Source organism: Schistocerca gregaria, chromosome X (assembly GCF_023897955.1).
Source record: "Schistocerca gregaria isolate iqSchGreg1 chromosome X, iqSchGreg1.2, whole genome shotgun sequence".
Lineage (NCBI taxonomy): Eukaryota > Metazoa > Arthropoda > Insecta > Orthoptera > Acrididae > Schistocerca > Schistocerca gregaria.
Genome location: NC_064931.1, coordinates 56,487,584 through 56,503,576, shown reverse-complemented (window position 1 = coordinate 56,503,576; position 15,993 = coordinate 56,487,584). Strand labels below are relative to the sequence as shown.

The 15,993-nt window shown below is 41.4% G+C and overlaps 1 protein-coding gene across 2 annotated transcripts in view; it reads left to right on the top strand.

Moving 5' to 3' along the window:
- The window catches only part of LOC126297598 (structural maintenance of chromosomes protein 4-like), a 242,578-nt gene that overhangs the window by 212,723 nt on the left and 13,862 nt on the right, over positions 1–15,993 (top strand). For both annotated transcript variants that reach the window (XM_049988578.1, XM_049988579.1), the window contains exons 17-19: positions 10,399–10,572; positions 14,836–15,018; positions 15,182–15,414. In XM_049988578.1, the coding sequence (XP_049844535.1) occupies positions 10,399–10,572; positions 14,836–15,018; positions 15,182–15,414 (590 nt within the window). The remainder of the gene's footprint in view (positions 1–10,398; positions 10,573–14,835; positions 15,019–15,181; positions 15,415–15,993) is intronic.

Here is a 15,993-nt window from a genome sequence, read left to right as displayed (position 1 = left end):
CTGCATACTGTGCGTATGACATGGTCTTACGCTGCCGCTACAACAGTTCTGGCACCATCTGCTCCAACCCAGATCACCTCTGAGGTGGAAGACTACACGTGCCCCTTGATGGTAGGAGGCTCCTGCACCACCTACTTAGAGAGCAACAACAACAACAACAACCCCCCCCCCCCCCAATTCGCCAACCACCAGGGACGTCCGCTGGAGAATGAGTCTTCTTCGGCTTCTCTCGCTAGGAAGGGGTTCCTTGGGTGACTCCCTTCCCATTTCCCAGATTTCTGCTAGTGGGAAAGACGACACCCATCAGTTGCTGAAGAGCCCAAAAGCACCTGGTCGTAGGGCTTCACACTTATCCTCAGTCCATGAGACTGAGCCAGTGAAGTCCTCCCAGCCAGGGAAACCCAAGGACCAGCGAGAGAAATCCGAAAAGAAAACCCCTAAGACCAAGGAAACTGCGGTGGCACCCACACCACCGCTACCTACAAGCCCTGCTGCTTAGGATGCGGTAGGGATTTTGGTGTCCGCTGAGAACCTGGGTATCGCCAGACCCTCAGACACAATGGATATAGACTGCTCAGACAATAAACTGCTGGCAGCAGGTGGCTCTGAGGGGGTAAACTGCCTCTTTGAATGTTCCATGCCTTCCCAGTCTCATGATGCCATCCTCCAGTCGAATTGCAGCAATTTTTTCCACCACCTGGCTGAGCTACAGCAACTGTTAAGCTTTACATCTGCTATCTGCATTGCCCTCCAGGAAAACTGGTTCCCAGCAATGTGAGCCCCTGCCCTCCACGGCTGTAAGGGATATTACAGGAACTGTAGTGACTATAATGGAGTGTCAGGTGGAGTTCGCGTTAATGTCCTAAACTCGGTCTATAGTGAACGTGTGCCCCTTCAAACCACTCTTCAAGCTGTGGCTGTCAGATTAGGGATGATGCAGGAAATAACTGTCTGCAATGTATATATTCCTCCAGATGTTGCAGTACCCCAGAATGTATTAGCTGCACTGATTGATCAACTCCTTAAACCTTTCCTACTTCTGGGAGATTTAATGCCCATAACACCTTGTGAGGTGGTACCATGCTTATTGGCTGAGGCAGAGAGGTCGTAACTTTACTGTTGCAGTTCGACCTCTGCTCTTAAGTACTGTGGCTGCCGCACATTTCAGTGTGGCTCCTGGTAGTTACTTGGCCGTTGATTTATCAATTTGCAGCCCAGGACATCCCCCAGAAGCCACTGGAGAGCACCTGCGTGGTAGTGACCACTTCCTCATGTTCCTGTCACTGCCCCAGCGTCACATGCACGAGCACCTGCCCAGATGGGCTTTGAACAAGGCAGTCTGGGGAACTTTCACCTCTGCTGTCACCGCTGAATCTCCCCCACATGGTAACATCGATGTGATGGTTGAGCAGGTGACTAGCACAATTGTTTCTGCAGCAGAAAACTCGATCCCTCGCTCTTTAGGGTGCCTGAAGCCTAAAGCAGTCCTTTGGTGGTCGCTGGAAATATTTGAAGCAGTTTAGGACCATCAGCAATCTGTACAGCGGCATGCGCAGCACCTTTCCCTGTAGCACCTCATAGCCTTTCAACAGCTCTGTGCCTTTGTACGCTTCCTTATCAAACAACGGTAGGAGGAGTGTTGGGAGAGATATGTCTCCACCATTGGGTGTCACACGTCACCTACCGAAGTCTGGGCAAAGATGAAACGTCTTTTCAGGTACCAGGCTCCAACAGCTTTCCCCGGTGTTACCATAAATGGCGAGTTATGTACCGACGCAAACATGATTGCCGAGCGCTTTGCACGAGCCTCTACGTCAGAGAATTAACCCCAGCCTTTTGCACACTCAAACGGCAGCTGGAAGAACCATCCTCTCATTCACTGCACACTGCAGTGAATTCTATAAAGCCCCATTTACAGAGTGGGAGCTCCTCAGTGCCCTTGAACATTGCCCCGACACAGCTCCTGGGCTTGATCGCATCCACAATCAGATGATTAAACACCTCTCATCTGAATACAAGTGACATCTTCTCATCACCTTCAACAGGATCTGGTACGATGGTATCTTTCTATCACAAAAGCGGGAGAGCACCATCATTCCAGTGCTCAAACCTGGTAAAAACCCGCTTGATGTGGATAGCTCTCAGCCCATCACTCTCCAACGTTCTTTGTAAGCTTCAGGAACGTATGGTATGTCGGCGATTGTGTTGGGTCCTGGAGTCGGGTGGCTTGCTGGCTCCATGTCAGGGCAGCTTTCACCAGGGTCGCTCTACCACTGATAATCTTGTGTCCATTGAGTCTGTCATCCGAACAGCATTTTCCAGATGGCAACACCTTATTGCCGTCATTTTTGACTTGCATAAAGCATACGACATGTCTTCGCGACATCATATCCTTGCCACATTGTATGAGTGGGGTCTCTGAGGACCGCTCCCGATTTTTATCCGAAACTTCCTGTAGCTCCCTACTTTTCGTGTCGTAAGTTGGTGATTCCCATAGTCCCATCCATATCCAGGAGAATGGAGTCCCACAGGGCTCTATATTGAGTATCTCTTTATTTTTAATGGCCATAAACGATCTAGCAGCAGCTGTCGGCCCCTCAGTCTCGCCTTCTCTGTATGCAGACAACTTCCGAATTTTGTACTGCTGCTTTGGTACTGTTGTTGCTGAGTGGCACCTCCAGGCAGCCATTCACAAGGCACAGTCACAGGCTCTAGCCCACGGCTTCCATTTTTCTGCGGCAAAGTTGTGTGTCATGCACTTATGTTGGACTTAATGACTATCTACTCACTGTAGTGGAGACACATCAATTCCAAGGACTGCTTTTCGACACTCGATTGGCTTGGCTCCCACATCTTCGTCAGCTTAAGCAGAAGTGCTGTCAGCACCTCAATGCCCTCTGTTGCCTGAGCAACACCAATTGGGGTGCAGATCGCTGTACGCTGCTGCAGCTCTACAGAGCCCTTGTCCAATCCCGAATTGACTATGGGAGTGTGGTTTAAGGTTTGGCAGCACCTTCAGAATTGCATTTACTCGACCCTGTGCACCACTGTGGGGTTCGATTAGCGACACGAGCTTTTAGGACGAGTCTGGTGACCAGCATACTGGTGGAGGCTGGTGTCCCTCCACTGCAGATCAGATGCTCGCTAGTTAAGCAGCACACATTCATAGTTCCCCTGAGCATCTGAATTACTGTCTACTTTTCCCCGCCCGTGTCGTCCATCTGCCGCATAGGCAGCCCATATCGGGGCTAAAGATTGCGGTTCACGTGCGGTCTCTTATCTCCAAGCTGGAGTCCTTCCCTTTACCACCTCTACTTGCGGTCCATTCTTCCATTCTTCCATGGTGTACGCCTCGGCCGAAGCTTTGTCTGGACCTGTTCCATGGCCCTAAGGATTCCTTTAACCCTGCCATTCTTCACTGTTCACTTCCTCTCGATTCTTGACATATTCGGGGGCTCTGTAGTGGTTTACACCAACCGCTCCATGGCGGCTGCTCACATAGGCTTCTCGTATGTTCATGGAGGACATATTGAACAGCACTTCTTGCCAGTTGGTTGCAGTGTTTTCACTGCAGAGCTGGCGGCCATATCTCGTGCTCTTGAGTACATCCTCTCATGCCCTGGGGAGTCATTTCTCCTGTGTACTGACTCATTTAGCGGCCTACAAGCTATCGACAAGTGCTACCCTCGCCACTCTCTGGTAACGTCCATTCAGGAGTCCATCTATGCCCTGGAACAGTCCCACTGTTCCGTGGTGTTTGTGTGGACCCCAGGGCATGTCGGATTCCCCAGCAACGAACTTGCCGACAGGCTGGCCAAACAGGCATTGCGGAAACCGCTTCCGGAGATAGGCATCTCCAAAGCTGGCCTGTGTTCTGTCTTACACTGCAGTTTTCTGGCTTTAGGAGACGGAATGGCATAACAGCACACACAACAAATTGCATGTGATTAAGGAGACTCTGAATGTGTGGAAGTCTTCCATATAGGCCTCTCACAGGTAATCAGTTGTCAGCTGCCATCTCTGCATAGGCCATCCGTCGCTAATGCATGGTTACCTACTCCATTGGGAGGACCCATCTCAGTGTCGCTGTGCCTCCCAGATGACAGTCATCGACCTCTTGCTGGACTGCCAACTTTCTGCCGCTTTGCGGCAGACTTCTAACTTTCCCAGCACCCTGCCTTTGGTGTTGGGTTGCAATGCCTCCACAGCAGCTTTAGTTTTTCGTTTTATCTGTGAGAGTGGGTTTTATACTTTTATGTAGGTTTTAGCACATGTCCTTTGTTTCTCTCTGTCCCCACCCTAGTGCTTTTAGGATGAGAATGGTATCCCACAGAGTTTGATGCTGATTATTGCAGTCTTCATCCCCACGAACAGGCTAGTGACCTCCATCGGACCATTTGTTATCCCTGAACTGTATATCAGTGTCTTGGCAGCTTTCATATTTATTTAGCTCCCTTGCTGAACACCAGCTCAAAGGTTCTATTACCCTCATATCGAGCTGCACTTGCAAAAATAGAAACAAATATGCTTGTTGTATGATGGATAAAGTAAAGTGACCCACCTCTCAGGGATTTTCGAGAAGTAGTGCTTATTTGTGGTAACACACATGGATTAAATTTAGTCTACTGGCCACTTAAAATCATTGTTACATTGCCAACATTGACAGCAGTGCAAATTCATGATATCTGTCGAAATATTCAGAGTGGAACTAGGGCAGCTGGTTCCACGAAGACTTCTCCAGACTGTACCACAGCACATGTTAGCATTGCACTTCAGTCTTTCCATATCATATGAATGTCATCAAATGTATTTTTTCTTTCAATTATAGTTTTTTCATTCAAGAAAGTTACATTTTGGCTCAGTGGAGTATCATACTTGATTTGAAGGATATAAATTTGGCGAAAAGAAACTATGTATTCAAGATTATTATTCGTATTCTCTCTGGTAGGGTTTAAATAGGGTACTTTATTAGATTACTGTAACATTATAAACCATATAATTAAATAACGGAAAATCCAGGATGGAATGTCTCAATAGTATGAGAAGGAAAGTCGCTACTCACCATATAGCGGAGATGCTGAGTCGCAGGTAGACACAACATAAAAAAAAATCCTGTGTGTGTGTGTGTGTGTGTGTGTGTGTGTGTGTGTGTGTGTGTGTGTGTGTGTGTGTGTGTGTGTGTGTGTGTGTGTTGACGAAGGCCAATGGCCGAAAGCTTCAATTGTGAAAGTCTTTGTTGTATCAGTCTGCGACTCAGCATCTCCGCTATATGATGAGTTGCAACTTTCCTTCTCATAATATTGTAAGCAATATAATTCATCTACACTGAATCATTTCCAGCATAAGTGAACTGTACAGAGCCTGAACTGTAAGTACTCCTGTCACTGGAGAAAATCTGTCTCCTGCAACATCTCCTACATCAGTGTTCTTTGACAAACAAGTTAGTGTACGGCTGCCTAGAATATGGGTGGCTATAATTAGGAACTACATGCAAGTGGGCTGAGAGTGGTGAGGAGAATCTTGCTGCACAACATACATGAACACAGTTGGGATTTTTCATGTTTTCTTATATGGTCTGTGAAATGCTAGAATAAAGCCTCCTAAGAATGTCAACCTCTTTTGCAATCTTGGAGGACACTAATTTTTCTCTGAGGAAGAGGCACCCACAGCCATACAGTAGACCAAATAGACCTGTGCTACAGAGAAGCCCCCCAATAATGTGGTAAACAAGAATACAAATTTGCAACACATAGTATAACAAAAAGATGTAAAGTAACTATCACACAAACACCACATAAGAAATGCGCACTGTTTCTTATCATTAATAGGTACACTGACTGCCTGAAAACTATCACATATATACTTCAAAATGAAATTCAAAAGTACAAAACAAACTTTATTGAACTATCGCAAACAGTATGTTTTTAATCATTACTCAGATGATTCACAGCAGTCGCCACTGGATTTCTTGGCACTACTCCCTTCGTAGAGAGCATTGTCCTCTTTGCCATCAAGCACATTAGAAATGTAGCATTTTTTAAATGCATGGTGGACAGTTTCATTCGGTATTCATTTCTGAAATTGGTCAATCCATTCGTAGACTTCAGGCAAGTTTGCACGCTTAACACATCATGTAATTACCTATCTTCATTTGTTAACTATTGTGTGTACATATTTTGAAGTTTGATCTTATGTGGTTTGTTTAAAGAAATATCTAATGGCTGTAGAATTAGTATCATCCCTCCTGGAGCTATACCAAAGTCCATTCTACCCTCTACTAATTCTCTCTCTGCAGCAGAGTTGTGTGACCTGCATACGAATCTAGTACAAGCATATTTGGCACACCTAGCAAACCACCAGGATGACATTTGGCATAAAAGTTCAATCCCTTCTAATACCATATTCTCTGTGAACCAGCTACTTTTGTTAGCATGTAAATAACAGCTTTAGAAAGGACCTCAGACTTGGGTAACATCTTGCAGTTAAACTGCCATGATTCATGGTTTTCAAGGTCATTGGCTGTGCAAGAAAGCATGACAGACATGTGCTGCTTTGCACAACCGTTGGACAGTATCGTGATATCTTTGTGCCCTTTTAGTTCTACTGTGTAATTTGTTGGCATATCGAAACACACTGGAGTCTGGTCCACATCAATCTATCTGACCAAAAAGATAATTAGAATTTGAATTGATTCCATATTATCAGGTTTCCAGATGGCTTTTGACACAGTTCCTCACAAGTGTCTTCTAACCAAACTGCGGGCCTATGGAATATCGCTTCAGTTGTGGGACTGGATTAGCGATTTCCTGTCGGCTAGGTCACAGTTTGTAGTAATAGACGGAAAGTCATTGAGTAAAACAGAAGCAATATCCAGCATTCCCCAAGGAAGTGTTATAAGCCCTCTATTGTTCCTGATCTATATTAACAACATAAGAGACAATCTGAGTAGACCTCTTGATTGTTTGCAGATGATGCTGTCATTTACTGTCCTATAAAGTCATCACATGACCAAAACGAATTGCAAAATAAAATTCAGAAAAGATATCTGAAGGTGCAAAAATGGCAGTTGACCCTGAATAAACAAAAGTGTGAAGTTATTCACATGAGTGCTAATCATTGGCAGAACACTTAGAAGGTGCAGCAGGTCTATTAGAGAGACTGCTTACACCACGCTTGTGCACCCTGTTCTGAAGTATTGCTGTGCAGTGAGGGATCCACATCAGGTGGGACTGACGGATGACACCAAAAATCTTAAAAGCAGCATAGCTCATTTTGTATTATTGCAAAAGAGGGGAGATACTGCCATAGGCATGATACGTAAATGGGAGTGGCAATCCTTGAGTCAAAGGAGTTTTCCATTGCGATGGGATCTTCTCATGACATTTCAATCACCAGTTTTCTCCTCCAGTTGCGAAAACATTATTGGCACCCACCTACCTAGGGATAAATGATCATCACGATAAAATACAATCAGGGCTTGCACAGGAAAATGTAAGTGCTCGTTTTCCCGGGCGCCATTAGAGAGTGGAAAGGTGGAGACAGTTTGAAGGTGGTTCAAACCTCTGCCAGGCACTTTATTGTGAATAACAGAGCATTCGTGCAGATGCAGCTGTGAAAATCCATAAGGTTTCATGAAATGGACAACCCAAGTGCAGCTTCATTTGAAATTTGTGATATTTTACTGTGGAGCAACTTCATGTGCTTTAACATATTTCGAGCACTCACGGGTAAGCACTTCTGTCACTACACCATGAGATAATCATTCTTCACAAATTCTAATGTATGATAGTGGCCACATTTTGGCACAGAATTTTTTTTGCCCCCTGGGACAAGCTAAAAGTTATTCCTTTTGCTGTCACTGTTTCATGTTTCTATTGTCAATCCGGTATCACTGACCTGCAGTGCGGTATGAAATTTTCTCAGTCAGAGAAATTGCTTCTCTTTTGAACTTCATGGTATGGTGAACATGCTTCATCATTGTATATTTAACCTGGTGCTTTACAGGAATACTAAAATAGACTGAAACAAATGGGGAAATCTGAATATGCCAGCTGCAAATGTTGTAGCAGGTGCTATTATTGGCCTAGGGGTCAGTGGATGAAACACAGGTGAAGTTGGGTGATAGGAAGGGGGAATTTGGTGCAGCAGAAAAGTTTCACCTTTTGCTTGCAATGTGGATAACATGATTCGTGTCAATCATCTGCTGCGGTAGAAATCTCACAGAAGTAACAAGGTTTCATAAAAGCTCATTTATAAGAATGCTTATGTTCAAATGCGGAACTTATTTGTATTCATGAATATGAAATGAAATAAACCAAATGAAAAACTTATTCTTGTGACATTGTGAATATTGGCAGCATTGAGAAATGGGTCAATACACATCTACGGAGACAGCTTATGAACAGAGCTGGAGCTGTCGAAATGTAAAACTGTACTTACTAGGCTTGCCAGCGTCTGCAGGGTCCTTAAAAGTGTCTGATTTGATGGAGTCTCTGTCAAGAGTGTTTACTTTTATTGGTATGACTATTTGAAAAACTGCTAAATTCAAAGATGAGCTTTATTAAATTGGAATTTCCCCATGACGAAAAATAACTAACTTTCATTTAACACTCAGTTCCCAAAACTCTAACTCAAGGGCTTCTGTGGCAAAAATAGCTATCGTATTTACTTGATTATAAGATGGTTTTTTTCTCAGTCATCATTCGAAAACTAAGAGATGGTCTTATATTAGCATATGAAACTATTTCTGCTGAGGTCATCATGTTTACATTGTTAACATTGTTTGATAGATACAGGCATCGTCTTACATTTACTGGTAGGGCAAATGATACTCATGCTCAAACAGGTTTGATTATCTTGATACACTGAAGGTTTCGATATGATATTGACCTTGCTTGAACAATCACCTGACATTTGATTTACACAGTGCTGCTGAAAGGGATGCATGAGAAACTGTGAACCAGCCACCACGAGAATTTAATGCTATTATATTACAGACTCTTCTTATATACAAATAAGTATGAAATAAAAGTTCTCTCACCGTTCAAACATTTATGGGGCTTGTTAAGCAATGTTAGCATTGAAAGACGAAAATGTTGCCCTTCAAGAAATGTTACTTCAATCTGAGCGCAAGTCAGTATTTGGTTTGATTATGGCATACTGTAATATTTTACCAGGTGGGTTGCAAATGAGAAATTTGTTCACTGTTCACATATTAGAATAGCAGGTAAAAACATTACCACCTCTTAATCAGGTTTAGAACAAGATAGTGACATTCAGGTGAAACAAGAAAGAATACTAACCTAGAATTAAATGTCTAACAAACAACAGAAATCAAATTGATGATAATTGTTATCACGAGACTAAAAGGAAGACACATTTTGGAGGTAGTACCATCAGACATAACTAGAACGTGGTGCAAGCAGAAGTTTGAGAATTTAACTGAATTGTGATTGCAGTCTTCTAGTTATCTATTAGTTGATGGTGCTGCATATGACCTTACCAAAGAAGATATTGCAGTTTGTTTTCACATCTGCTCAGCACAGTATTACAGAAGGGCAGGAGGGGAAACAGCGATACTGGCTTGGCTGAGAATAGGATGGGTACAAGGAGGGGAGTAGTGAACAGACAACAAATTAAGTCATGCTGTTAACTATGGGAACCTATACCACTGCAGTTTGCCTGAATCCTTTTCAGTTGACTTTAAAACTGGACAGACACGTGTTATACATTTCTGCAGGAGAGGGAAGGTCTCCGGATGGTAAAGGAAATAAATTGTAATTCTTTAGGTCAATGCATCTGCCTACAAAAATACTTTACAGTTTGGAAACTGAGTTATTTGAGTTCTGAATTTGTGGAGTACTTACTATATTTCACATTCCAAAACCCACACCAGTCATTATCTAAATATAATGTGGTTGGAAATTTTTGAATCCAATGAAGAGCTTTCAACAGTATGTAGCTTGGTAGTTAGATCTTCCAGAATATAAGTTAAGGGATGGAATCTCCTCACTTTACAGAGTGTTGTGACCTCATTGTGAGGCTGAGGATTTTTCCTTGCCATTGCCATTCCAACAGTTGCCATATGCCCATCTTCAGTATTGTGCAAGCTACATTCTTCAGCTGTAGTGATCATATTTCACAAATAGTGGTTTGCATCCCAATAATTGCTTGTTTGCAAATAATCCTGTGCTGAATTATCTATGCATTATTCAGTAGTTGCCACAAAATTGTTTTCAATTAAATTTTCATGTAATGATATTGCCTTGAATACTTTACTCAGCTTTATTTTCAGTAATGATAAAGTGCTGAAATATCTTCATGGCATTTTAGTATTTATTGTTGTACTGCAGCTAACATGATAGAGCTATATTTTGTGTGTGTTTATCATTTTTTCAGGAGGAAATTTCAGACAAAGAGGCAAAGATTTCAACTTTACAAATGGAGATTGCAAATATAGAAAAGACAGAGTTTGAAAGAAGAGCAGAAGCACAAGAAATTGAAGGTGATATTGATGTGAAACAGAGAACTATTGCAGAATATAAAGGCAAATTTCCTGGAATGAAAAAGACAGTAAGTTGGTGATTAGTTTTACATTTTTGGTATGTAGCTTAATAATTGGAAAAGTTACTTCTATTAGTCCTCACATTCCCTCTTACCTTTAGGGAAAAAATTGTTTTTTAGTATTGAATTACAGCTGGGCAATTAATTTCTCTCTTTTTTTTCCCTATGTTATATTCTGTTTCTGGCTTCAGTCAGTTTTGTCTGAATATTCTACTACTGACTGCCATTAGACAAGTATTTATCTTGCTATGCAATGAATTAATATGAACTTTTTTGTAATCTGAACCAAGTAAGAACTAAATGTTAGAAAAACAATATGTGAAAATGAGCTAAATTAGTGAAAATAATTTTGGACACTTTTTTGTGGTTTATAAATGCCCAACACTGCATCTTGAAATATCCAATTTGACATAAAGCTCCAGCGAAAGTCATATTTTCTGTCTACGTCAATTAAACCAATAAATACCCTAGTTTCACTCATGTAGAAACTAAAACTCCTTTTTGAGCAATGCGTCAGTATAGTTTTTATTGTGATAAACAGATTCACTCCAAAATTATTTCCTTGCATTCCTTGCAATGCTAATAACACGAGAAACCACATTACAAAAAAATTACCTTTATTCCAGGGAACAGATGCCTTACCCTCTTTCTTTTACTCTCATGAAATATTGTCATATGAGTCATAAACAAGGATTAAGATTTAACTGTACTTCATTTGATAATAAGTAATCATTATAAAGTAAAAGGTATCTTCGATACAGAATGAATCTTTCACTGCAGCTGTGAAATTATTGTTTATGCTGTACACCTAACTATTAGGTCATTAGCATTAAAAAAATGTACTCATATTATTGCTGTGTGTTCATTTTAGCTAAAAAAATTAAAGATTCCATTTGTTGTATCAGTGGTGTCCTTGCTGAAACAGTTTGCAATAGTAAACAGCTTAAAGATTATGTGTCTTTGGGTGATAAATGAACTGCTCTGAACCCTTAGCTGCAACAAATGATATCGACCAGCTTTTTGCCCAGTTCTTTTTGTACTGTGTTTTGGCACACTAAAATACTTCCTACTCTATATGGAGTTGCTATTACATGCCTATATCAAACATTCTCTATATACAGCCCATTTATTGATTCTATGCACCTATCCCTATTACTTACTCTGTGGTTGATTATTTTTATTGATGGGTATGGAATAATAGTAATAATATAAACATCACAATTGTTTTTATAATTCCCTTCATGATTTTTCATCATTAAAATTAGATTTTTATACTCAAATAACTTACGGGTTTGCTGCCGGGTGACATCATCGACCACCGCTGATATTTCGACCAGCAGCACACCCTGCCATTCTCAAGGCGCAAATTCAGGGAGGAAGAAATGTGCAAGGAAATTTAATACCTTGGTTCACAGAGGAGAAACAAGGAAGATACCGAACACAGAACAAGTGTCAACACAAACAAAGATAACCAACATCAGAAATATCAATGGTGACTATTAATCAACAGGTGAGGTAGCACTAATTCTGTCCCTCTGTTTTTTTATGAGAGACAGAGCCGGATTCCAAGCAGCATTTAAACAAAATTCACGATCTCTGTTCTGTCCACCGGGTGAGTGACTATAGCAACGAAGTGGCACCTAAGTCTACGACCTTTTTGCCTTACGTAGGAACCAATTCCACAGGATTGGCCGTATTTTGCGGGAATATGATGTGAAATGTGTTTCTTGACCACCTTGTAAGATTAAGGCCCTGTTGGCGTCCGTAAAAGATGATCCTTAATGATGTCTAATGTTTCTGCATTTTCTTAGTATTGGGTGGGCGGTGCCTCTTTGTCGCAGTCTGACTGAGAATTTCAATCTGTAACTGCTTGTCTTTCGGCGAAGTTTGAATGTTTCCTTGGCTCAGTGTCTAATTCTAATTTTAATTCTCGACGTTCTGTGATCAATCTCACTGAGAAAACATTTGACGACTCGGCTTTGTCTGTGCTGGGGAAAGGTTTGAACTTCACACCGACACCTAACAGTTTGCCAGTCGATTTTATTAGTTCTATCGAACAGGCTGTTTATTAACTACCTTCCGAGGCTGCGGAAGAGGTTAGGAGGGAAGCTTGTTGTGTGTTGACTGGGGCCCGTCCACCCAAGTGTAACTTTACAGCAGCTGAAATGGCTACTTTATGTTCACTCACAATGGACCCTGATATTGTTATTTTACCTGTGGGCAAGGGTAATGCCACTGCTTTGTTGGACAAGCACGAGTACATTCAAAAGATGCACTGTCTACTTTCTGATTTGGCGTATCGCAGAATCAGTGCTGACCCTACTAAGAGTGTTGAGAGCAAGGCAAATAACATCCTGAAGAAAAGTTCTTTGTCACAGGAGACTATCAAGAGTCTTAATTCCTACTGTGCTGTACCACTTGGATTATATGGCCTCCCTAAGGTCAATAAAGAGGCTGTCCTGTTGAGGCCTATTGTTCCTAATATTGGTGCTCCAACATATCGTGTAGCCAAACATCTTGGTAGTGTGTTGAGCCCACTACTGGGTAGGCGTGAACACCACATTAAGAACTCTGCAGATTTCTTACGTCGATTGCAGGGATTGCGTTTGAGTGACTGATATTTTAGTCAGTTTTGTTGTGGTTTCTCTTTTCACTTGCGTCCTCTCTCTGATTCGTTACAGCTAATTTAGATTAATTTTGGTGTCGCGTTAACAAATTTGTTTAGACATGTGCTGACTTCCACTTACTTTTTATTCAGTGGTCAGTACTACGAACAGACTGATGGAGTTGCAATAGGAAGCCCGTTGTCACCTATTGTGGCCAATTTGTTTATGGAGAACTTCGAGGAACGTGCATTGGAGTCAGCGACCTTGAAACCTGCGTGTTTGTTTTTTTTTTTTTTTTTTTTTTTTTTTTTTTTTTTTTTTTTTTTTTTTTTTTTTCCAGATATGTAGAAGATACTTTTGATATTTGGCCTCACGGTAGTGACAATTTAAATAGGTTTTTGGAACACCTGAATTCAATCCACCCGAACATTCAGTTCACTATGGAGATGGAAAAGAATGGATGTCTTCCCTTCCTTGATGTGTTGGTCAAAAGGAAGACTGATGGTATGTTGCGACATTCTGTTTATAGGAAGCCCACTCACACTGACGTGTATCTGGGAGCTGATAGTTGTCACCATCCAGCTCAGCTGGATGGTGACAACTATCTGTACCTTCGTTCACAGGGCCCATGTTATCTCAGGCCCTGAAAGTTTGGCAGCTGAGCTATCACATGTCAAATTCACCTTTCGTCAGAATGGTAATAGTGAGAGGCAGATCAAACGTGTGTTGCACTATCAGCCTTCTGTGCAATAGTAACGAAGTGGCACCTAAGTCTACGGTCTTTTTGCCTTACGCAGGAAGCATTTCCATCAGGATTGGCCGTATTTTGTGGAAATATGATGCAAAATGTGTTTTTCGACCACCTTCTAAGATTAAGGCCCTGTTGGCGTCCGTAAAAGATGATCTTGGTTTGCGCAAGGCTGGTGTCTCTCGTATTCCTTGCAGTTGTGCCATGTCATATATTGGTCAGACAATCAGAACTGTGGAAGACCGGTGTATTGAACATAAGCATCACACACGCTTACAACAGCCAAGCAAATCTGCTATTGCAGAAAATTGCCTTGACACTGGTCATCCTATGGAATACAACAACACGGACATTCTGGCTTGTACATCCAGCTATTGGGATAGTGTTATTAAGGAAGCAGTTGAAATCAAACTATCAAGCAACGTTATTAAACAGAGATGGTGTATTTTGTTTAAATGCTGCTTGGAATCCACCCCTCTCATGAAAAAACAGGGACAGAATTAGTGCTACCTCACCTGTTGATTAATAATCACCATCAATATTTCTGATGTTGGTTATCTTTGTTTGTGTTGACACTTGTTCTGTGTTGGGTATCTTCCTTGTTTCTCCTCTGTGAACTGAGGTATTAAATTTCCTTGCACATTTCTTCCTCCCTGCATTTGTGCCTTGAGAATGGCAGGGTGTGCTCCTGTCGAAATATCGGCAGTGGTCGACGTCACCCAGCAGCAAACGTGTAAGTTACTTGAACATTCAATTTGCCGGGAAAAGTTAAGGTCTCTTACATTTGTATACTGCTCACTCATATTGCATTAACTCTTACATGCAGTAATTTCCATTGGCATGCTGTTTTGACAAACCACATTTACAGTGCCAGAAAATATGGAAAGTGTATTTATACATTGCCTTTGTTATTTTCAGATGAAGTCCTTAAAAATGAACCCAATTCCTGGTGAAACAGTAAACCTTCAGCTTCCTACTTTGACAGATGAGCAAATTGACCAACTCGATGTAAGCCAACTGCAGTATAAGCTTGCTGTATTGGAAGGTACACTACCACAAGAGAAACCTGATTTTGCAGTATTAGAGGAGTACATGGCAAAGGTGAGGATAAGTTGTGTTGAATAGTGTGTGTTTGTACATAACCATTGCTCAGAAGCGGTATTCATGCCCTTTCGTTAAATAGTTAAGATTTTTCAGTTTATATGCTCAGTTGTGTGATGACTGAACAAATGTTAACACTGTTGCAATGAAATTAACTGTCTAGGAGAGGCTGTTCCTGGAACGTTTTGCAGAGCTTGATGAGGTTAGGCTATTACAAGAAAAAGCTCTTTTTCTTTATGATGAAGCAAGAAAACAACGCATTCTGGAATTTATGACTGGATACACTATCATAACCAGGAAACTGAAGGAACTGTATCAGATGATAACCCTTGGTGGGGATGCTGAATTTGAGCTTGTTGATTCAATGGATCCCTTCACAGAAGGAATAGTTTTCAGGTAACATTTGTGGTAAAGGGTTTCTTAAACTGCTTGTACGTTAAGCACTTTTGCTTCTAACAATATACTTTTCTAATGGGATTATGTTTTACATATCAGATATGGTGTAGCAGCTGCAGATAAATTTATTGGTTTTTATACTTCCATAAGTAAAAAGTTACTGCCTTTTGTATAACCGTAATCGTGCATTTGTAAATGGTCAATCATATTAAATATTCTGCTGTGCTGTCGGTGACTGAATGTCCCAACTATACCTGGAGTTTATACCATTATTCCTTTCATTATTTATATTCCACCAACATTTTCCATAACTCTAGTTGCTTCTATAATAAAAGTATTGCCAAGTGTACATGGTTCCCAAACAAACTGTGTTTAGGTTGTGAAATGGGGACTATGTTATTTTCTGTTAAAATAATGAAGAGACCGCACACAATTGGACTTTTGTAATCTCTTTATATTTATGATACGTGAAGCTCACAACTCAAGTTACGCTGGCCAACAATGAAAATGCTTCGGGCTCAAAAATAATTAATTTGTATGTATTTCCATCTGCTGAATTAAAAACTCACGATAAAAATG